The 16,195-nt window shown below is 36.9% G+C and overlaps 1 protein-coding gene across 37 annotated transcripts in view; it reads left to right on the top strand.

Annotated features, from left to right (window-relative positions):
* Positions 1-16,195, top strand: part of SOX6 (SRY-box transcription factor 6) — a 509,394-nt gene that overhangs the window by 392,985 nt on the left and 100,214 nt on the right. For 31 of the 37 annotated variants that reach the window (XM_036260192.1, XM_036260193.1, XM_036260194.1 and 28 more), the window contains 2 exons: positions 6,367-6,446; positions 8,035-8,157. The exons of 1 other annotated variant lie outside the window; for it this stretch is intronic. In XM_036260192.1, coding sequence (XP_036116085.1) covers positions 6,367-6,446; positions 8,035-8,157 — 203 coding nt within the window. The remainder of the gene's footprint in view (positions 1-6,366; positions 6,447-8,034; positions 8,158-16,195) is intronic. 5 more of the 37 variants (XM_036260197.1, XM_036260205.1, XM_036260207.1 and 2 more) reach the window with 1 other exon arrangement.

Below are 16,195 nucleotides of genomic sequence, written 5' to 3'. Positions count from 1 at the left end.
TAAGTCTTCCTGTCCATGAACATGGATGCTTTTCCATTTATTTAAGTCTTTTACATTTTCTTTCAGCAATGTTTTATAGTTCAGTGTGCAAGTCTTTTGTCATTTTTGGTTAGATTTATTCCTAAATATTTGATTCTTTTAGATGCTCTTATAAACAGAATTGCTTTATTAATTTCCTTTTGGATTGTTCATTGCTGGTCTACAGAAACACAGTTGATTGTTGATTTTTGAGTGTTAATTTTATACCCTGCAACATTGTTGATATTGCTTATTAACTCTAGTACTCTAGTAGCATTCTTATGGATTCTTTATATATAGGATCATGCCATATACAAATAGAGGTAGTTTTTTGTGTTTTTTTTTTTTTTTTTCATCTCTTCCTTACCAATTAGGATGCCATCCACCTCTTCCTTCCTCCCTTGCTTCCTTCTTTCTGCCTTCTTGTATAATGGCTAGAACTTCCAGTACAATACTGTATAATTGCATCATTGTCTTCCTCATTTTTCTTTCTTTTTTTCATTGTCTTCTTCTTGATCTTAGAAGGGAAAGCTTTCAGTCTTTCACCATTGAGTATGATGTTAGCTGTGGGTTTTGCATAAATACACTTTAACATGATGATGAGCCCGGCCGGTGTGGCTCCATGGTTGAGCATCAACCCATGCACCAAGAGGTCACCAGTTCGATTCCTAGTCAGGGCACATGTCCAGGTTGTGGGCCTGATCCCCAGTAGGGGGCATGCAGGAGGCAGCCAGTCAATGTTCTCTCTCATCGATGTTTTTACCTCTCTCTCCTCCCTTCCTCTTTCTCTAAAATCAATAAAGAAACAAAAATTAAAAAAAAAACACAAAAAAACATGTTGAACTTTCCTTCTATCTCTAGTTTTCTGAGGTTTTCTTTTTCTAGCATGAAAGGTTGTTAGATTTTTGTCAGATGTCTTTTCTGTATCATTTGAGATGATCAAGTGGGGTTTTCCCTCTTTGTTCTATAAATATGATGTATTGCATTGATTTTTTAAAACGTTGAACCACTCTTGCATTCCTGAGATAAATCTTACCTAGTAATGGTGAATCATTTTTTTAATATGTTGTTGGATTCAATATGCTAATATTTTGTTGAGGGTCTTTGTATCTATATTCATAAAGGATATTGGTCTGTTTTCTTTTCCTGTAATGTTTTTATCTGGACTAGGTATCAATGTAATGTTGGTCTCATTATGAATTGTTATTTTTTTGAAGATTTTGGGAAAGATTAGTGTTAATTTTTCTTAAATGTTCAATAAAATTAACTGGTGAAGCCATCTGGTCCAGTACTGTTCTTTGTTGGGAGGTTTTGATTACTAATTCAGTCTCTTTACCTATTGTAGGTCTGTTGATATTTTTTATTCTTTCCTGAATCAGTTAAGTCATCAGTTTGTGTCTTTCAAGAAATTTGTCCATTTCTTCTAGATTTTCTAATTTGTTGGTGTACAATTGTTACTTAATTCTTCTTTTTAATTCATTTGTTTCATTTAGCATTTATTGAGTACCATTTGTCTGTATACATATGATTAATAAATTTCATATGAACAAATAAGATACTTATGTGTTTATATTATATGACATATAATATATAAATATATATGACATTTATATATAATATATAAGTATATACATTTTCATTTAATTTTTATAACAACTCTAAGATAAAAGTGGCATTATTTTTGCTTTGTTAAAAGAAAAGAAAAAACTAAAAGTCAAACATGTTGATTAACTTTTCCAAGCATTCTCATCTAGAAATTAGTAGAGACAGAATTAAGATTGAAGTTCTCTGATTTGATATTTGACACTCTTGTGGACATGATCTAAGTGGGTATGACATTAAGAAAAGTCTAGTTTTTTTCTGTATAAAAAATGTGGTTTATGTGTATGGGGTTATCCAATGACATCTTGTAAAGCTAGGATTTCTACCTCTTCCAGAACAAAAACTGAGATTTATAACCACTGTTGCTGGAGTACTTGTTAAGTCTATCTACTTGAAATTAAAGCATCTGAGGTTCTTCAGATTAGTACTCTAATTTTTAAATAAAAATGTTGAAGTCCAAGAAGAAAATATGTTCACCCATGAAACTAACCTGGTTTTATGGAGATTGAGATGATTTTAACTGTCCCTCCTTCATATATGGAAGCTATATCATTGGTGCACTATCATTAAGTCATAAAGTTTGAGTTGTTATTTCAATTTGGTTTCTTATAATAAGGGTGGATTTATATCAGTTCATCCACCCTCACTCATTTACCAGCTATTGTGATAAATTCCATGGATTTTTATATTATTGGTCATAGGTCTAGATGAAATAAGTGAAGAAATTAAAATTGGTTCTTGATTCTTTCTTTAAAGGTATAAAAAACAGCCCTGGCCAGTTTGGCTTAGTGGTTAGAGCATCAGCCTGTGGACCAAAGAGTCCCAGGTTCAATTCTGGCCAAGGGCACCTACCTTGGTTGTAGTTAGTCCACGGCCCCGGTAGGGGTCATGTGGGAGGCAACCAATCAATGTGTCTTTCTCGTATAGATGTTTCTCTTTCTCTCTCTCTTCCTCCCTTCTTCCCTCCCACTCTATCTGAAGATAAATGGAAAAATATCCTCAGGTGAAGATTTTTTAAAAAGGTATCAAAAACAATGCAGATATTCTTAGAAAAAATCCTAAGATCAAGACTCTTCTCATCACTGATCTATTCTTTGATGAATAGAGAAGGAGGAATTTTGCAGGAAACATAAGAGCATGGTGATCTCAGCAATATACACTACAATACTTACCATTTTGGGGGAGGGGTGTCCAATTGCTACTTTGAATACATACAGCCAGACAAGATGTAAAGTGTTATGTCCAAGTCTGTATTGATGATAGTGATTGATCTATTTCCATATTGTAGCAAGAATGATGATAGCTTATAAAAGTGGAGTCAATATATAAATTATTTGTCAACTCAATTAACCATCATCCTATGATGCCACCACGCAACAATCTGTGATAGTTAGGGCCATGTAGTGTATTTTTCTTGTGTTTTGGAAGGTATAGAATAGGGTATGATACTTTGAGCCAGTTAACTGAAGAATCTTTGAATCCCGTGTCCTAGTTTAATGTATTTTTCTTTTCTACTCCTCCCAAACTCTTTAAATGATTTTCTCAATAGGTTAATATCTGAACTGAATATCTCAGAAGACCACAACCATCCCAGTCCCTTGTCTTTCTGAAGAATTAAAGTAAATGGTCAGAAGTCTACGTTTGGGATTTTTGACTTTTTAATAAAAGATTTGGAATTTGTATCTGAATTACACAAACTAAGAATATTCTTGTAGGAGGTAGACTGAATCTAATGGGTCCTAGCTTCTGAGTATGAGCACCCCCCTTCTCCTGCATTCAAGTCTTAATACGTTTGGCTTCTTTTCAGTTTCCCTGAAAATTACAAAATGTACTTTCTGTCATTCAGGAACCCTTGCTGTGGAGCCGCTTTGATTTCAAGGGAATGCTACCTATTGTGACCAGGGAAACAAATGTTAGGCACATTTTCCATAGGTTTTAAATCCTGTTTCATATTTGTTCTGTAATCCTCAGGTAAAAACAGTCAGTTGGGAAATCTAGAAGGCTGGAAACCTGGATTTCCAGAGTGGGCATTCTTTTTCAAACTGCCTCTTGGAGGTTGTCTTCGTGTGCTAGAGGTAGCAGGGGCCAGGTTACAGCAGCGCCTGAAGCCAACCTGTTCCAACAGGCTTCATCTTCCTTTGTACAAATTTAAAAAGAATGGGTCCTCACGCAAGCATTTCAAATCCAGAGACAAATTTGAAAAAAATTGCTACAACATGTTGACTGATTCCTTGCCAAGTCAGCCACTGAGAACTTTTTCTTGATTGACTCTTACACAGTGAAAAGTAAAGGAGGTTGGGGAGAGCATGTAACTTTGTTATAAAAAAATTAAATTTCTCGATACCCCAAATCCCTCTCCCTCTCATATTTTTCTCATTTACTTTTATAATACCCCTCTTTTCTTCACCTTCATCTTCTCCCCTCTCCTGCCTTTCCCTTTTTCTCTGTCTTCTAATTATTCTTCACGATAAACTCTGTTGCTCCAATGTATTCACTTTTACTTTTAGTATCGATACAATGAAGTGTTCTGGAGAGAGAGAGTTCCAAAGATTATATTTAGATATACAGATTCAAACCAGCAGAAAGGTTAAGAACATTTTAAAAATATGCTTGTCAGCAGTGGAGAGAAAGCTGTTTGTAGCTAGCAGGTGAGTTGGAGAGTACTACAGGGTGTGGTAGAGATAGTAATAAATTAACTAGCAAGCCAAAAACTATAAAAAAAAATCAGCTATTTCATAGCATAGAAGCATGACAACTATGAAAAAAGGAGTGCCCCAGGGAATTCTTTTAGAGTTTGATTTTTTAAAATATGTTTGACATGAAAAATGTTTTAGTACAAATAAAGCAACTGGTATTAAACTTACAGGCGGGAGGGGTTGCGGTTTAGAGTTAGTATGAATAATGCATGATATTTAAAGAAAGAATAGCTCTAAAATGTTCCGGGAGGCAGTGCATGTTGATGGTTGGAATGGTGATTTCCACCGCCCCCCCCCCCGCCCTATTTTTGAAGCATCATTAATTCAGCATCGTTTTGTGATATTTTTTCTTAGCCTGATAAGATATCGACCAAAGAAATACTATTTAACTTAGATCAGAATATTTTTTCATCAGATAATTTAGTTTAAATATCAAGGAGATCAGTAGAATTATTTAAGCATAAAGCGACAGTCACTTGCTATAAAAAATAATTTGGCCTAGTTATCTTTTTTAAAAAGCTCATGTAGCTCTGCGAACCAAAATCAACCTCATGGAAGGGGAAAAACAAGATCAGATATTTTGAACATTACTCCATAGGAGACCAGCACAATATAGCGTTAGTGAGTGCATTGTAGCAGCGCTCCATATGCAATCAGAAGCCAATTGTTACTGGACTGTATACAAGCACACACTGTGCTCAATGGTCTGATGAGGTATTATGGATATGATGCAAAGAGACTGTGTAGATTAGAAGCTAACAATTTGTTAAAAGTGAAAGCAACTTAACATTCACATTGGGCCAGCTGAGGAGCCCTTCACGAGGCAAGCAGGATGAGTTCCAAGGAACCAGGGGCATCAGAAAGGCTCCAGGTATTGGTGTCCGTGCAGAAAAGAAAAAGAGGTGTTATTGCTTTCCAGTTGACTACCTTTATTACTGTGATTCTTTCTACACCGTTTCTTCATTATTACATTCGGCTTTCAGTGTGGAAAAGTTCATGCAAAACTGCGTGATTATTATAAATGTCAAAAATGTGTGGAGGAACAGCTTATTAAAATATAGCCTAGAGATAGTGCATAGCACTGACTTTAAATAAGTAGCCAAAGCCAACGTGAGACTCCATTTAATCACTGATATTGTGTAATTTATCCACAAGTATTAATTTTGATTTCAATGTAATGTATCACAATACATTCCTCATCACTTTCTCCTGGTTCTTCAGGTCACTGCACCCAGCCTGTGTTCTCAGGTCCCAGAGAGCACTTCAGTCCCCCTATTTAGGAGTGGTCTAGGGTCAGAAACACATTGAGATGTAGCACTGAGCTCTGCTGAACCATGCTCAGTCTTTTCCGGAATTCAACGTAGATATTCCATGTAAAATGTGTGGTTATTTAATCAAACCATCATCAAGGAGTCAGTAATAAATGCCTCGTGTGCATGATTCTGTATGGGATCCACCAGAAGTTAATCCAGAAAAATAATGTTTCCATTCCCATTGGGATACCAGGTATTTCACAGAGTGTTGGCAGACTGCTATCTATTTGGAGAAGTTGCATTTTTAAAATTTTCCCCTATTTTTTTTTTTTTTTTTATAAAATAAAGTTTAGGATTATGGACAGTCAATAGATCATAATCATTTTGGGGCTCTAACGCTCTGCCCTGCCTACCAAGACAAACTTTGGTTGTTCTAATACAAAAGCCTTAATGCTTTTCTCAGTGAACTGAGTGTCAGCCTGGCTTTAAGATATTTTTTTTACTCTTAAAAAAATGATGTATTACAAGATTTGTAATGGAGTGAACATGCTTGAATTGCACATTAAATTTTTTTAACATCACATTCATGTTTTGCCAGTTTGCCTACCAGCTATCTGTTAACAAAAAGTTCCAAGGCAGCACTGCAAGTCTGTGCCCAACTAAGCCTTTTGTTTCTGCAGATGTTTGGGCTGAGAGCAATGTTGTAAAGCTCAGGCAATCCAAGGACCGTGTTCGTACTTGTCGGCTGCGATTCCCTGCGCATTGTCTAAACCTGTATGCATTGTTCTCTCCGACAGGTGATAACTACCCCGTACAGTTCATTCCATCAACAATGGCAGCTGCTGCCGCTTCTGGACTCAGCCCTTTACAGCTCCAGGTAAGTGCCAGAAGAAAAAAAATGCGGGATACAGGCCAGTACTTTACTGGGAAACTGCAAACCAGCTGTATGCTAAATAATGGCCTGAATGTTAAATAATTTTTTAAGCATAGCCTACGAGGATTAACACCTTATGTACTTACCATACTGCAAATAGAAAAGTGCCAGTTTCAATATTTTGAAAGGAAAATGACATGATGACTTAATACTTTATATTCTCTATCAGGTGAGTTAATGGTTTTACAATTTCTTTATGGCTAGTTGTTATTGGTTATATTAGCTTTTTCTTGGTCTATTTTCCATCCATGTCTTAATTTATGCCAAGTGAGCTTTTACATATAAGCATCAAAACAGAAAATCATGTTGGATATTTTCCTTCTAGCAGCTCATAGAACAGGGCGTTGTTATCACCAAATTACTTTAGCTCTTTAGTAAAATGTAAGCACATTGCACCTGAGTATGTGTAGCCTCATCTCATCCTCTTCCTCACTCCAGGTGCAAAGTCTGGGCACAGTGTCAGACTAAATTCTGGATTAGCTTTCTTTACTTAAAAGCTAAACTTGAGCTCTGGCCGGTTTGGCTCAGCGGTTGGAGCATTGGCCTGCGGACCAGAGTCCCAGGTTTGGTTCCCGCGAGGGGCATGTACCAAAAAAAATAAAAATAAATAAAGAAACTAAACTTGGGGCAAAAGCGTTTAGGAAGCTGAATAAAAAATCATTTGCACCTTGTCTTCTTCACGGTAAAATGAAGGGTTTACAGTACAGTAGGAGATCTTCACGCCTGTCCAGCATCTGCCGTTTTAATAGGAAATTGACTTTAAATATGAATATGTATTTTAACAAAAAAAATTAAAATAATGGTTAGACCTTCAGAATTTAAACACTTAGAAAATAGGTGATAATAATCAACGTTAATTTCAATGCAGTGGAAAGTTTAAAGATAGGACTTTATTCTCATAATTTATTGTGATTATTTTTGAGTTTTTTAATCCAGGGACTAGCATCTGACTAGAAATTTGACTTTGTTTTTTTCTATTCCCTACATAACTTCAACATAAAAATGTACAAATATTTTACTATGAAAACATTATTTTGAACATTTTTCAATTGGGTCTGCAAATAAGAATGTTTGCAACACTTTGAGAAGTGTCTAGCATAAGCCTCATCTGGAAAACCGTGAAGGTGTTCCTCTTTATCACTGCCCAGCGGAACTAGAGATGGCACCTTCCAGGACCAGTAACCCTACCTCTCTTCCAAACCTGCGCTTTCCCCACTACTAACACGGGAACTTACTGAAGCTGGTGAACTCTGGAAACGAAGCCTCACCAATAGGAAACCTAATCTGTTTCTCCTGTTTTTGGATAGCTAGGCTGTAGAGCGTAACCTACAGAGGCAGGATTGGAACCAGTACCATTGTTTAATCTTATGACTAAGTTTCTTTGAAGGAGCATCTGGGTCCTAAACTTTCTACTTTCTATTCTTTGGTGTGGTCAATACCCTGGATTTAGAAATATGTGATCTGTTTCATGAGTTCTGACAGTATGTTTTGTCTTTTTTTTTTTTTTTTTTCTGAATATGCTACTAAACAGAAGGGTCATGTCTCCCACCCACAAATTAACCCAAGGCTAAAGGGCCTAAGTGACCGTTTTGGCAGGAGTTTGGACACTTTTGAACATGGTGGTGGCCACTCTTACAACCACAAACAGATTGAGGTATGAATCCTTCCATTGATGCTTCATTGGGTGGGGGACTGGATTGTTCGATCATATTCTAGGCTTTTTTAAAAAGTGGCAAACATTAGCCCTGGCCGGTTTGGCTCCGCGGTTAGAGCGTTGGCCTGCGGTCCAGAGAGACCCGGGTTCGGTTCCTGCTAAGGGCATGTACCTCGGATGTAGTTTGTCCCCGGCCCTGGATGGGTCATGGGGGTGGCAGCCGCTCGATGTGCCCCTTTCACGTCAGTGTTTCTCTCTCTCTCTCTCTCTCTCTCTCTCTCTTCTTCTTCTTCTTCTTCTTCCTCTTTCTTCCTCCCACTCTATCTAAACAAAAAATGGGAAAATGTCCTTGGTTGAGGATAAATAAATAAATAAATAAATAGTGGCAAACATTAAACCTAAACACTAAAACATAACCATTTTGTATTTCTCATTCCTAAGGAGGCTCATTTTTGCTCCTTTCCTTTTATAAAAAAGACAAATGTCAAACCAATATCCCCAAATTAGGTTTTTAATTCCTATATTTGTATTTAGGCAAATTCTTCACATTAAGAGTGTCTTCAAACCACCTTTATTTTTCTTACTTTTTTAAACCTTTTTAATGTATAGTGATATATCATGTTTTTTAAAAACAAAAACAAAAAACAATGAAACATTTAAAAAGTCTCATTTGACCATATAACAACCATGTAGAGTTGATAGAAAATAATTCTGCTTCTACAGGCAAACAACAGAGGTTCAGAGAGGCCAAGGTATTTAACAAAGGCTCCAAAATAGTCGCAGAGTCAGAGTTTTTACCTTGGATTTCTGACCTGAGCTAAGTCAGGTTTCCGAATTTAGTTTTCTCAGGCTGAAGTAGGGAAGGGCCTGGGCCTGACTAGCTGCTTTCTGATTGTATTTCTTTCATATTTAACTTCCAATAAAGCCCTTTCTGTTTCGTGTTTCATGTCTGTGGGGTATTCTTACTACTTGGGAGACGATGGCGTATATGGCTCTTTTGAAAACCAAGTCCTTTTCTTCTACAGGGACCTAGTTCTTTAATTTCACGCCCAATTCCTCCCCTATATCGGCGGCATTCCTCTCTGGGACTATCCGCTGCTGGAGAGTTGCCAGCTATCTGTTGAATCACAGAAAACACGGAGACAGGCCACCTCAGCCTGAAACACACGTTAGCTTTCTGGGTTAGATGTAACACTGCATTTTATATTCTAACCTAGGATGGGAAACTCAATTCAGAAGAAGAAAATAATTACAGCCAGCAAAAGTTGTATATTCATTTGTGTATTCCGTTGGCTCTGCCAGTCTGTACATATTAAATACTCTACAGTCAATAAAGTGTCTGTTTGATGTCTTCTCTGCTGCTTTTGAATCTGAATTTTTGGAAAATGATAAGGTTTATTCCTAACAAGAAAGAAGAGCATGAGATCAAAGGCCCCCTTGGAAATAGCCTACGGAAGATTTCCAGAGCTCGTGGCCCACCGTCCTCTTTCCCTTTCGCTCCGACAGGAGGTGCACAGGGGGTTTCCACCCAGGCGTGACCAGGCACATACTCTCAGAGTATCTGCCGTCTCCTGTGTTGCCAAAAGAGATTTCTTTTCCAAGGCTTTTGCATGCAGGAAAGGTGCCATATTTGCAGACATTCTGAAAACCTACTATGCTTAAGATTGATTGTTAAATAGAGAGAGAACTGGACATTAAGAACAAGCCTTTCTGTTTGATGACAGGTGGCAGGCTAACCCTCTCAGGACAGAGAGTTGGTTAAATGTTTAAGTGTGGAAGAAAGTGAAAGCAGGTGGCCTTGGCATGACGTAAGACTTCTTCTCCTCTTCAACTTCTATTTTCACTTGAGGTGTTGAGGTCTATCCCATCAACCTTCTCTTAGCCAGTTTTCTACCCAACTTTTCTTTCATTAATTTTTCAGAAGTCACTTAAGTTGACTTCTTTCTGTCACAACGTCACTGGCCCTTGATGCTATCAAGTCTGGCTTCTGCTGGGCTTTCGGTTCCATGATGTCATACACACGAGTGCCAGGTCTGGGTAGAGTGTGCGGTGCTGACCGGCAAGCACAGCATAGGCAGATGTCTGTCACTTTTATTAAGCTCAGTAGAGAACCCATTAAAGCAAGAGCCCTCACAGCTTTGCAGTTGAAGTTTGGGCTGGTTTGAGAGTTTCCTGGGTTTTTGTTTTTCCTTGCTCTGTTTTCTTGCTCCCATTTTTTGCAACTTTTTCCTGCATGTCGGGAAACTTGAGCTCTGTTTGTTTGTATGGTACCCTGGTTCGAAAAGATTGACCTTGTTTGAAAGACAGATTTACTAAACTCTCCAGGTATTAGTATAACATGTTTATTAAGACGTTTATGAACAGCACAGTTGACACTCATATCTAAGCTGCTACAGACATTAACATTTTAAATCTTGAGCTAGAGAGAAAATTTAATAATATCTTGCTTTATTAATTTTAAAGTCTGTTTTCTTTTCTAGCTAAGGTTTTCTCCCCTTCTTTGGCAAGCTAAAATGTCACAGTTTGGTCAACAATCATGATCATGATAAACTGTTGATACTAAGGAAGCATTACAATTATGTTAACTGGTTTTCTTTCTAAACAGAGATTCTTAGTAAGAAAAGTCCACAACATACATGTACACCCTCTCTCCCCCCCGCTGCCCCCCGCCCCCCCCCCACACACACGTGACTGCATTGCTCAGCACTGGTCCTGTCTGATTTCACAGTTATCTTGTGCTTCAGAGGTTGTCACTTCTAACATTAATAAACCTGGGTACATTGTAACAGCATTTATAGTTATACCCTGGAAGCCTAAATTTTTCTTATCAAGTAGAAAAAAGGTATTTAAAGTGGAAATACCCTCTTTACATTAGTGTATTGCAGTTCTTTCTTTCTTTCTTGAGAATAAAGAAATGCAGGAAAGATTTTGTTGTTGCTTTTTGTTTTCTGTGCTAATCTAAGGCATGGTTTTCTCTGCCTCAGGGGCACAATATCAGAAGAGAGCAGGCCAAAGAATGCTATTTTTAGTTGAACAGTTCAGCAGATGGAGTCATGAATACTCATATATCTGAAGGTTGAGGGGCCTGAACCATTAATTTTGATAATGTATTTAACCCTGGGAACAATCAGAAACTGTAACTCTAAGGTTACAGTGCTTTTGACCTTTAGAGAACAGAGGGCATTTGCTACAGTAAACAATATATTATATTGCTACTTATTCCAATTCTCTACCCGTATAAATTTCAGGACCAGTTGCCATTTGCCTTCCTCAGCTATGTTAGCATTGGTCCTTCAAGTAAGTCAAAAAGAATCTGAAGGCAGGGGGACCATATAATGAAGCGGTCATGTAAATATGGCCTTTAAATAGCTAAGATGTTGGATTGTTTCTGAAGGAATATTGTCTTGGAAACTAAGCTCTGAATGACGTTGTTGTTTTTTTAAGGAAAAAGTGGTTTCAGTGTATTGATTCATTATATGTGATGACTTTCAATGTGATAGATCCTTAAGGTGATCTTGTTTAGATTTTTTTTTTTTAATTGGGAGTAATGTTGCCTCATAGTTGTAGATTATAGTAAACACAATCTGGTATCATGTCATGCAAAGTGATACACCTGTCTCGTGCCTTCTTATTAAATGATACATGCTCTCTTTAGCAAATAGAGCAGTTAAATATCACAGAGCTTAAGAATTTCTAATTAAAATATCTCTACATGTCAGCATATTGGTAATGTATTATTTTAATCCATTTATTTTGTTTATGAAACAGTGACATATGTTTAGATTGTGAAATATATGAACCTTAAAAATCACTTTATTGAAGAAAATTAATTCCTACAATACTGTCTCAGTAATGTGCTCACTCACCCAGCCAGTCACAGGCGGCACTGCCAGTCTTAATGTTAGGTAGACATACTTACCAGTTTTATCTGCACAGCAGTCTTGGAAAGAAGTGATAACAGTCCTTTCTCTTAGCTCCAAATGATAAGGCTTTCTTTCTTTACTATTTTTTTATTCATTAATTCAAAGCTATCCCCCCAAAACATTTTTTGTTGCTTCCTTTTCTTCTTCTTCTTCTTTTTTAATACAATGAAGGATGGGGCTGAGTGTATGTATAAGGGATTCTGAAAGACCAATCAAAATTAAAAACAAGCTAGTTACCTTTTCAAAGTTAGACATAGTAATTTGTTTGTCAGCAGGGAGATGTTTGGGTCAGCCCCGAGATACAGTGACTGTCAGCAGTTATTCCTACAAGACAAGTAATTTCCCTCAATGTATTACTGACAGATTGCTCACTTCTCTGAATCACTGGAGAAAACAAACTTAATATTGTTTCAGGCAGAGTTTCTGTCTTCATTAGCCTCAGAGAATGATTTTTATCGAGCATTCAAAGCCTACCAAGCTTTAGTTGGGACATATTTTAACAGACACGTTCTTATAATGATAGTATGGGTAGTCCTCTAAATGAAAAGAATTAAATATGAAAAAATTTAAAAAACAATATAAATGCATGTTCACTTTTATTTGATGGGCATTATGTGTAGTTTAGGGGAGATGTGAGGAAAGGAACATAATTGGAGCCTTAAAACACTAGGAAAATCTATCAGCCATAAGTTATTCTTAAATGAAACTATTAAAGTCTTGCCAAGTTTGCAGAGATGGAGAACAATTGAAGTTTTTGCAAAAGTGAAGAAAAACACATATTTTATTTAAATGATATTGTCAGTTTCCATGCTACAAATGGAAAGTGAAGAAGTGCCCATCAACATTGAGAATGCTCTATCTCGATTTCAGTTCCAGCCTGAATCTTTATGGTATTGTATTTAGATGTTCTTCCTGGCTCCTACCCTGTCTCATTGTTTGCAGTTGCAAACATGTCTCAGTACTGTGGAGGGATGGGAGGGAGAGTTAGTTTTTCTGGGAGGGCTGGAGAGGTTGTGATTTCTAATAGAGAGTCGAATAAAGAGTTGATTAGGGTGACCTATTACTGGCTACCCAGTGAAGAAAAAGGAACACACTGATTCAAAGCTTGTTTTGAGGATGCCAACCATGGGGTTGTGCTTTGAGGAGAAATGCTTGCGTTCTCTTAATCAGCCTCCCTCACCTGCTCTGACTTGAAGAGTGTGCTGGAATTTGGGAGGACCATTGTACCTGGGATTAGATGAGCTGGGGACCAATGGAGTGAATTCCACTTTGGATTCAGTTTCTTGGATTAAAGTTTCCACTGTTACTTACTTACTATGTTGTCAAGTACTGGTTTCAAATTACCTTCTTTTTACAGTTTGTTCGTTGTAAAAAAGAGAATATTTGTTCACAGGTTTTTGTGAATAGTAGATGGGATTATGACGCATGTGTTAGATTTCCACACCAAAAAAAATCATAAAAATAGGGAAACACTTCCCCACATCCCATTAAGCAGTCAATTCTACTCTAGCTTTGCTGCCAAAGTACTTCTGGTGGGTGATTTTAATCTACTAGAATGTAAATCACTGACTTCAGGGACTTTTGTCTGCATTTGAATCTCTAATATTGCCTGGTACAGTATTTGGTAAAATGAATGAATTAATGAATTTCATCTTTGGGGGCCATGTGGGACCCAAGCTTCTTTGAAAACTATTTTTTGGGTATGTTAAGTCAGGTGCTTTCTCTTTAGGAAGCATTATCTTATGTAAACAACTTTTCATTTTTAGGTAGCCTTCTTAAGAAAAATAGCAGTTAACCCGGTGAATCCTGACGGAGGTAAAAGAAGTATATATAGGCAGATCAGAGAGGATACCAAATACAAAGACATTTCTTAGCATTTGGAAATCTGTCGTACTGAATTCAGTGAACTAGAATAAGTTTCTGCCTACCCACAAATTAAAACATTAGATAAACTGGATTCTGTTTTAGAAATTGCCTTTTCAGTTGGCTTTAAGGTAATACCTAACAGTTGAGAGAGTATAGCTCTTCTCACATAATCCCTGCTAATCACTATATTTAATTTGATTGCTGAGATGTTCAGCTATACTCACAGAGATGGTTTAGTAGGCACCCAAGACCTTGGAATCACAGGATCAGTGCAGTCCTCTATCTTTCCTGATATAAATTTCCCACCAACATTCATTTAGCTCCAGCCTCACTAATTAAGCCACTCAACAGGGAGCTCCCAGTGTGTGAATACTTGTGTTTAAATAGACTCTATGTAAGAGGCAATGTGTTCTAAAATAGTGACAGGTATTTTTATTCTTGTTTTTACCAAACTGGAGTTTTGAGGTATTGTTTGGTTGGTAGCATGTATCATATATCGATATGTGTTATAATGAACTCTCTTGAAAATCAGAGAGATAATGTTATTAAGGATATATAGGAAGGTTAGAAAGGATAACATTCTTGTGTTTGCCCTGGCCAGGTGGCTCAGTTGGTTGCAGCATCATCCTGTACATCAAAAAGTTGTGGGTTCAATTCCCGGTCAGAGTACATACCTAGGTTGTGAGTTTGATGCCCAGCTGGGGCATGTTCACAGGCAACCGAATAATGCGTCTCTCTGACATTGATGTTTCTCTCTCTCTCTCTCTCAAATCAATAAATGTATCCCTGGGTGAGGAAAATTATTGTAGTGTTACTCCCATTTCCACCCATAGAATAAGTCAGCTTAGTGCCTATAACCAACCTTTGATATCATGATACACACACACACACACACACATCTATTTGGTACCTCATCAGTGATGTCTGTAATGCTATTGACGTTGAGCAGCATTAATTAAAATTAAAATAAATAAATGATAGATATGTATAAAATATTTATTTCTGAAAATTTTCGCAGGTATTATTTCAAACTGCAAAATGAGAACATACAGTGCTCATTTGAAGCCAGCTTGAAATAGAGTTGCTTTTAACTTAGAATATCCATTTTTGGGATATTTATCAATTTTTCACTCTAGCTTTTTTTTTAAATTAAAGGAATATTGAAATTACACTAAGCTTTGAATATGATTGCTACATAACACTTTTTGTGTGTTAGAGTAATATCAAAATCTTTTTTTAAAGGGGAGGTTATAAATAAACAATCATGCTCAGGAAGTTTGAAAAAGTTTGTATGAAAACCCAAACAACAAATTTAATCATTCACTTATTCAACAAACATTTATTTAGTGCCTATTATGTGCAAGGTACTGTTCCAGGCCCGTGGTCCTCAACTGGAGACAATGTTGCCCCCTAGGGTTCAGAGGACAATGTCTGGAGATAGTTTTGGTAGTTATGACTTGAGATCTATTGGGTAGAGTCCAGGGATGCTACTGAATACCCTACGATGCACAGGACAAACCTCATAACAGAGAATTATTCAGTCCAAAAATCAGTAGTGCTGAGGTTGGGAAAACCTCTTTTAGACACTGGGGAAATATCAATGAATAGAACAATGTCCTTGCTCTTAAGGAGTTTACATTCTCATATGGGAAAGAGAAAAAAGGAAAAGAAAATACGATGAAGACTTGGATTACAAATCTTACTCATTTTAACAGAAATACTCCACCACCCACCTGCATGTCCACCTGAACCTAAGTGGACAGATTTTTAAAACTGAGACTTATTTGATTGTTTAGCCTCAGTTCTGAGTTCCAGTCACTTCTGGCTTGAACAGTCACGATTCTCCTCAGGCTCATCTTTTCCATTGTATTAAGCATACCATATACTCTGGCTTTTAGTAAAGAAATGTTATTTCAGACTGTTGTAGTGTATACATCTCTTTCAGAGTGAAGTAAATAGGAAATTTGGTGGGGACCTGGGAGCTGTTCATTAGGTTTTATAGGATGCTATTGAGATCCCATAGGCTGCGTGGAGTCATCCTTGGCAGAGAATCTCATTTGCTGTGAGAATTGCATATGACAAAGGAAGCCTTGGGTTCTTTCTAAAAACAAAACAGATATAAGAATCTTATGAATATTATATATGTATACATTTGTACACATATGTACATATACATATATAATACATGTTATATAATTTTTTTGCAATTTAATAAGCAATTTCTATACAAGCTTAATAATAAAATATGC

This window comes from Molossus molossus, unplaced genomic scaffold, assembly GCF_014108415.1.
Source record: "Molossus molossus isolate mMolMol1 unplaced genomic scaffold, mMolMol1.p scaffold_m16_p_13, whole genome shotgun sequence".
NCBI lineage: Eukaryota > Metazoa > Chordata > Mammalia > Chiroptera > Molossidae > Molossus > Molossus molossus.
The sequence above is the reverse complement of the archived record's forward strand: the minus strand, read 5'-3'. Positions and strand labels throughout refer to the sequence as shown.